At 37.3% G+C, this 8,195-nt stretch overlaps 1 protein-coding gene across 2 annotated transcripts; it reads left to right on the top strand.

The window, feature by feature from the left end:
* The first annotated feature begins 816 nt into the window (after window positions 1-816).
* LOC125782420 (uncharacterized) lies at window positions 817-7,156 on the top strand. 2 transcript variants are annotated; one of them, XM_049466397.1, is made up of 5 exons: window positions 817-971; window positions 3,949-4,161; window positions 4,269-5,357; window positions 5,897-6,065; window positions 6,398-7,156. In XM_049466397.1, exons 2-5 carry the CDS (start codon window positions 3,951-3,953, stop codon window positions 6,522-6,524), a joined length of 1,596 nt encoding a protein of 531 aa, XP_049322354.1. In that variant the 5' UTR covers window positions 817-971; window positions 3,949-3,950; the 3' UTR covers window positions 6,525-7,156. The 2 variants fall into 2 exon arrangements, with proteins under 2 accessions (XP_049322354.1, XP_049322353.1); XM_049466396.1 differs by lacking the exon at window positions 817-971 and adding an exon at window positions 2,709-2,802.
* Window positions 7,157-8,195: the final 1,039 nt, after the last annotated feature.

Genomic DNA, 8,195 nt, shown 5'->3' with positions numbered 1-8,195 from the left:
AACAAATATGGGTATACTGTGACCACTATGCATGAAAGGGCTAAGATAAGACAGACAAGTTAATCCTTTAATTAGTCGCACAGTGGGAAAATGTACAATGTTAAAATAATTAAAATAATTTATGAACTTTTTTTAAGTTTTCCATAGAATGTTTTGTCTGTTTCATGGCATCTTGAAGAAGCAAGTATTACATTTTTAAATTTCTTTCATTGTACTTTGGTCAACATCAAATCAAATTTGTTGAATGGACTATTCCTGCTGATCTGAGATCACTTTCATATGTAAATAGATTGTGGGCAGCAATAGGGACTGGTTTCACACTGTTTGGTTTTTTGAAACATCACTTTTTAAAAAATAAATGTTTTAAATGCATTTTGTTTTAGTTTCCAAGCTGAAATTAAGTGAATTGTAAGGAAATGTATCAACATGCATTTCAAATTGTAATACAGGCTGTGGAGAGAAAGCGCGCCTGATTTTGAATACTAACAGTCGCCTCATGTGGGCGCCGTCCAATAAGCGCTTTCGGTTTCGGCGGTCACTTTTGCTGTGTTTTTTCTACTCATACAAGACCAGCCTCCTATCTGTTTGAATGAGGAGAGACCAATATACTCTAGTCTGAAGGTGTAATTATCATTTGAACAACATATTTTACATCACTAGTAAAATCTGTTAAAATCCTTATGAACAGTTTGTAGCGTTTGTCTTAAAAAAAGCACAAAAAACTAGATTTTTTCGACTTGTTATGGCTACTGCGCCTGCGCAAATATTTACAGCCGGGGGGAGGGGGGGTGGGGTTCCTCCGATCTCTGCAAAAGCAACAAGCTGATTGGCTCTTTTTGTTGGAAGGCGGGAGGATCAGCGTTACGACAACTCTCCTTCACGCTGCAGTCAGTGGCTGGTCTCCTCTCGAATAACATGTCTGTGTGTGCTTGATGGAGCTCTGCAGTTCATGTCAAGTCTGTTTTAACGAGGTAAACATTTCTGTGTGATATAAACGATACTGTTCAGGTGTTTGTGTCCCAGCTGTGTTAACATCTCCAGAGCATATACCATGTTAGCTAGCTAGCAAACTAAAGTGAACTATCAAGCTAAATAAGGTAGCTACAGAAGCTAGTGTGAATTGTCTCGGCTTAGTGGTGCTTACAATGAGCAGTTCCCGTTTCCAAGCATGCTTCAGCATATTTCAGTCCACATTGCAATGATAATGCGTTCGTTTTGTGTTAGATACATGCCTGTTTGAACATGTATTCGTGTTGCATCTGTGGAGCATCGTTTCAGTCTCTAAAAGCGTATGTTCTACATTGCAAGCTCCATCGCAATGAACCACGGTGCATTTTCAAGTGTGTTGAAAGTGGTTGTAAGCAGGTGTTTTCTGGATATGGAGCATTAAAATCTCACTTCTATCGCCAACATAATGCTACGTCCTCCGTTGCCCAGGGTATTGCTTTAGCATCACTTAAATGCACAGTTTCACTTTGTGAACGTCAGTGTGATGGAGTCAAAGAATTGGTTGCTCACTTAAAGCAGCACTTAGTCGAGGGACGTGCTGTGAGCTGCCCAGTAAGAGGCTGCAAAACTGTGTTCACTGTAAAATCTTCATTTACTTCCCACATGTCTAGAAAACACAGACACTGTTCTGTAAATATGATTTGTGAATCATTCACAAATACAAATATTGAATGTCCTTCTACAAGTGAGCATAATGTTGCTACCCACCAAGAAACTGCCAGTGTTTCACATGCAGAAGAAACTGCCAGTGTTTCACATGCAGAAGAAGCATTTGGGGACGCGCCTAATTTCAGTGACTTGTTTCTTAGAAATGTGTGTATGTTTTACATAAAATTACAGGGGCAGCATCTTATTCCAGCGTCTACTATTCAGAACATTGTTGAAGAGATTCAGAATATACATGAATTGGGACAGGCCTATACTTTGAATAGATTACACTTGCTACTGAAAGATTTGTCAGTATCAGATGAAGATATTGAAAAAATCTGTGATACAGTGAAAGAATCTGACTTGTTCTCAGCTTGCCACACAGGACCTATGAGAACAGCATACTCTAGAGCCCAGAGCTTTAAAAAAATGTTTAATTACGTGGAACCTAAGCGCATGTTTTTAGGCAGAGATGAGAACAGAACAGAAAGATTTGCATATTATGTTCCTGTGTTAAACACTTTGAAGAGTATGCTAGAATCCAATTTTTGGCAGGTGCTCATGTCAGTAGATTGTAATGATGTTTCCGTGCCAGATGTTCTCTGTGACAGCCAAGATGGTAAAGTGTTTAAATCCAACACCTTTTTTCAGGAAAATCCAACTTGTCTTAAACTGGTCTTATACCAGGATGCATTTGAGGTGGTGAACCCTTTGGGTTCTGCAAAAAAGAAGCACAAAATATTGGGTGTGTACTTCTCACTACTAAATTTGCCCCCCCATGTTCGATCAAATGTTGATCACATGCAGCTGGTTTTGCTGTGTAGAGAGAAGGACTTTAAAGAATTTGGCCATGCCAACGTTTTTTCCAAGTTGGTGTCTGATTTGAAACCCTAACCCAGATGAAACCGTTGTTAAGGGAACTCTTTACTGCATTGCTGGAGACAACTTGGGCTCTCATTGTGTTGGTGGATTTACAGAAAATTTCAGTTCCTCAGAATATTTCTGCAGATACTGTCTAATTTCTCGAACTGAATTTCAAGGTAACTCAACTTCATGTGGACCAGAGCGCACCACTGAAAGTTACAAGTCTGCAGTTGATCAGTTAGAGGATGAAAATGTGCCAGATGTTCAAGGAATAAAGTTCAGGTCAGTCTTTAATTCTTTGGAACATTATGATGTATGTCTGCCTGGTTTGCCCCCTTGTCTTGGCCATGACCTCTTTGAAGGTGTCCTCTCTTATGATGTTGCACTTTACCTGAGGTATTTTGTGAAGAAAAAGAAATGGTTCACATACTCCATTTTGAACAGGTCTATTAAACAGTTCAAATATTCATCCACAGATGCTTCCTCCAAGCCATGTGAGGTCAGTCCTAAAACACTTAGGCTTTCTGGTCATGCTATACAGAATTGGAATTTTCTAAGGCTGTTGCCTCTAATAATTGGAGACAGAGTGCAGGATCCACAAGATGAGGTGTGGCAGTTAACTCTACAACTGAAAGACATTGTTGATTTGGTTTGTGCTCAGAAAATTTCAAGGCCTCAAGTTGCTTACTTGGATGCCCTCATTCAAGAATATTTAGATTCAAGGACGTCACTGTTTCCAGAAAACAACTTGAGACCAAAGCATCATTATTTACGGCACTATCCAGGATTGATTCTAAAATTTGGCCCACTGATCCGATTATGGACTATGCGCTTTGAGAGCAAACATAGTTACTTTAAAAGATGTGCAAGGCATTTGAAGAACTTTAAAAATCTGTGTCTCAGTCTTTCAGAAAGACATCAGATGCTTCAAGCCTATCTTTCATCTGGTTCAGTGAGTCCTCCATCCTTACAAATAAAAAACAGCTCACCGTTTTACTCTGAGCTTTACAGTCAACAAGTTAAAGATGCAGTCTGCCACTTTGGCTTCACTGAAATAAATGCAAAGATTTCTGGAGATGTGCAGTATAATGGATTAACATACAAGAAGGGACAGTTTTTTGTCATTAGGAATGACGACTCAGTAGAATTTGGTGAAATCATTCTCATTGTAGTGAAAGATTGTTCAGCACTTCATTTTCTGATGAGAGTATATTCAGTGGAATTTCTTCCACACTACCATATGTACTCTGTGAAAAATGAAAGTGGAAGATTGCATTGTGTACACATTAATGACCTGATTGACATGTGGCCATTGTCATCTTACATGAAGAATGGATATCAGATAGTCCCATTGAAGCACAATGTGTTGTCAGTAGATACTTAGATGTCAGTTGGACAAAGGTGTTTTTGTGTTTGTGTATCTGACAGATATGGCAGAATCAGAAATACAGAAGATAAGCAGTGCCATTACTGCAGTGTTTCCTGATCTTCCTGAAGCAGTTCTGAATTCAGTTATAGACACATTGAAGGCACTTGGTGCAGAGACCACAGATGATCTGAAGTACATTACAGAAGGAGACTTGCTGCCAGCACTGAAGCCAATACAAGCCAGAAGACTTGTTGTTTCCTGGGCGCAGAACAGTAAGTCTGTTAATGTGTAACAGTGAAAAACTGTGATCACTCCAGGACATAGACGTTAGTAATTTAACAGCAAATTACCTTATTCAATGCTTAAATGTCTGTTACAGATTCCGCCACTCCAACTCCAACCTCGGTATGTCCCTCTCCAGTTTCTGCATGCTCCACTCCACGTTCTGCCTCTCCCTCAACATTGTCAACCACATCTACCTCATCATCCCCAAGAGGCAGTTCATCTTTTCAGCCAGGCTGGGCAGACAGTTTTCAAATACCATGGCAAAAGCTCCCTGAAGAGTTACTGCAAAGTCTGGAAAGACAGAAAAGACCTAGTCCACGGCTACGACGAGAGATGATTAGAATTGTGGTTTCTGAAATTATGAAGGTGTGTAATAACCCGACCAAACACAACACTACAGAGATAGGCAAAAGAATGGTGGCCAAGTATCCTAAATCGCTACAAGATGTAATTGAGGGTGATGTAGTTGGATCTGGATATCATTCACTGGTCAAGCAACTTCAGGCACGAGTTGAGAATGTCAAACGACCCAACACATCAAAGATAAAAAAACGTAAGGCAGTTTCAGATGGATCTGACACAGAGGAAATTCCAGCTGAGCACAAAGCAAGTGTTCAAGACACATATGGCTGTGTAAAGTGGGAGCTGAAATATTTGCCACTCTCTGAGACTGAGGATAGTCAGCAAGAAAAAAAAGAAAAGATGAAGACTATGTTTGAAGAGATGAATTACAGTACAGACGACGTGAAAGAATTGGTACAATGCACCTTTTACACACAGCGTAAAGACATCAACAAGGGGACCAGCATAAGGCAACTAACCCAAGAGTGGCCCTTTTTGTTCAAGGAATCTGGAATGGTAGTACACTTCCAAGAACTTACTGGTGTCAGTCTAATGGAGTGCTTCCATGCCAACGTGGACAAGAAGTGTCGACGCCTCTTAAGTTTCTTTAAAACTGTTGATGCACCAAAACACAAACAGGTTCTGGATGTTTTTATCAAGTTTCAGACTGAGAGAGGCCAATTGGATGGTTGTCCAGGAGATGTCATCGAGATGGTACTTCTTTTACTGGCTCATTTTGGTGAAAAAGAGGATAACCTGTTTCATTATGTCGATAAGACATGCCTAGCCAGAGAGGTTCAGATGGAGAAGCTGCCAGCAACACCCTGCATTATTGTGTGTGGTAAGTAAAGCCCAAAAAGTGTAACCAAACTCTCTAAATCTGCTGGTGTATTGACAGCCTATTCTACTATTGGCTTACATTGTTACAGGTAATGTTGTACAGTTTATGGATACTGACCATTAATTTGCCTGGTACCAAGCTCAACCAATGGCTAAATTCAGTGTAGAAATGGCATTTGTTATGTCCAATTTAGCAAGTACAATTGTATTAGTATAAAGTGAGGAATGTGTGAAATGGCTACAGCAGTCCAACTTCAAAACACTGTAGAGAGTTCTCTGCCCCGCTCACCATTCAACAGATGCAAAGCTCACATTGGCAAGCAAAGACAAGTCATGTATAAGTTTGCAGTGTTTTTACTGTTTGCACATTATAAAGGAACTCAAGGAATCTTAATGAAGCTCAGTGATTGGCTGTTCATAAGATACAAGTTATTACACAAAATGTAAATTTGTAGCCATTTCACACACTCACTCTAATTTAATCCCTTTTTATTGAGGTTTATTTATTTGTTTTATTGTTGGCCTTGTTAATCTTTTTAGGGTCATCCTGCTTTACTGCTGGGATGTTCATGTTGAGCATCGACCAAGAGGTTGTCAACGACCACATCACTTCTTTCGTACCTGCCTTCTGTCTGCTGTTTGGCAGTTACTACTGTTTCAACATACACTACCCAGTGGAACTACGGTCAACACTTGAGTTCCTTCAAAGGTATAATTTCTTTGTTCTAAAACATTTGGGCACCTGTTTTATGACTGTTCAGTTTCTGTTTATATATTAAACAAGTAAAAATAACCTAATTTATAAATTAAAGTTAACAAAAAATCAGTAAGAAATTAGAGAGAGTGTGTGAAATGGCTACAGGATTGTAGTTTGTGCAAAAACTTATGATCAGCATATATCATCAGATATTAAGGAAACGTTGGGTTTAAGCTCATATTTAATTGTATAATATTAATTAATAAGGGTTGAGAAACTTTCAATCAACACAGTCTTTTTTTGTTGTTGTTTGGTAATTAATGTATTTATTTACTTTTATCAAGGTGTTTCTTCTCGATAAATCCCGAAAGAGGCACCAAAGTCCAGTGGAAGAAAAACAAGAAAGCACTTCCTGTCAATCCCAGAGTCCTCACTCTTATTGCTGACCTTGCAGACCATGAGTGGACCTAGACATTCCTTATGGACAATATGTTAAGGTACAATGTATGTTCCATGTTGTCACTGTCCAAAGAAAAATAAGTATGTCCAAAAGAGTAGATTTACAGGAGAGGCTAAAAATGTGCCTTAATTCCAGTGTAGGTTAATGTAAAGATTTTTTACCCCCCAGGTGATTTTGGAACATATTGCTCCGACATTTTTCACAGCATGTAAAAATCAACAAAAAAAGAAGCTATATGTTTTTTTGTGGACAGTGACTTAAAATTGTTGTTAAAATTGTACCAAAAAAGTACTGGAAGTTCTGAGAATCACTGTAAGTGTACTTTTACTTGGAAAATGGCTGCTATAGTTTATATAGATACAAGTTTTATATTACACTGTTTTATGAGGTCAGTGGTTTTGTTTAGCAAACCAGGTGATTTTATGGCAATTTTATAGTAATTTCAGGAATCGAAAACAAGTGATTAGAGTCACTGAGGTTATTGTTTTGAGTCTATGCAAGATGCACATTTTCATTACTGTTATACTGAGCAGTTTCAAAACAATTGTTATTGTTGTTATTTTGTAATCATTTAATAAAGAGCAGAATTTTGTTTACGGGATCAATAATTTATTGATCAATAAAATGTTTAATACAACTTTGACCTTGATGTAATTATTTGATTTTATGCAAGATGGTGTTACATAATGCAGATTCATTGTGGATTTAACAAAATAAATATTAATCTGACAGTATTTGTTGTATTTAAACTGTCTGTAGATTAGACTAACTTGATTACAAAACTTATTTAACAGCGGCACACTTTAATAAACAAATCTTCTTGAATATATGTTAGATGTGAAATAGTTACATTAGTATGTTCATTTCATGATAAAACCCTCATACTTCATGGCCAAACCTTAACGAAATGTATATGGAATAAATCAGTTGTTATATTACAGACTGAATTCATAAAAAAAGAAAAAGAAGTGTAATTTATATGGATTATATGGCAAACAGTTTCTTTATATGGCACAAATTGTGTATATATAAAGTAAAATATGGATTTAAATTCTAACTTGAAATCAACAGTACATTTATCTTTTTACTGCAACGTTAGGGCATATTGTAATGTATTTTTTTACGGTTATTTCTGACAATCACATTTATTTTACTGTAAATACTATAGGCTTTTTACAGTGTAATATACTTTTATTCACAAAAATATATTGTAAACAAAATAGTTCATGAATGTGAAATTTACGGTTGCCAAGAATTATACCGTAATAACTTATACATGTGCAACCGTTTATTTTACGGTGAAATACTGGCAGCTGTGGTTGCCAGAATTTCACCGTAAAAAAAACGGTTGCCAAGAATTATACTGTAATATCTTATACATTGCAACCGTTTATTTTACTGTAAATACTATAGGCTTTTTACAGTGTAATATATTTTTTTTCACAACAATATATTGTAAACAAAACGGTGTGGGAATATGAAATTTACGGTTGACAAGAATTATACCGTAATAACTTATACATGTGAAACCGTTTATTTTACGGTGAAATACTGGCAGCTGTGGTTGCCAGAATTTTACCGTAAAATAAACGGTTGCAATGTATAAGATATTACAGTATAATTCTTGGTAACCGTTTTTTTTTACGGTGAAATTCTGGCAACCACAGCTGCCAGTATTTTAC

This window comes from Astyanax mexicanus, chromosome 17 (genome assembly GCF_023375975.1).
Source record: "Astyanax mexicanus isolate ESR-SI-001 chromosome 17, AstMex3_surface, whole genome shotgun sequence".
NCBI classification, from domain to species: Eukaryota; Metazoa; Chordata; class Actinopteri; order Characiformes; family Acestrorhamphidae; genus Astyanax; species Astyanax mexicanus.
Note: the sequence above shows the minus strand (reverse complement) of the source record. Positions and strands in the feature narration are given on the sequence as shown.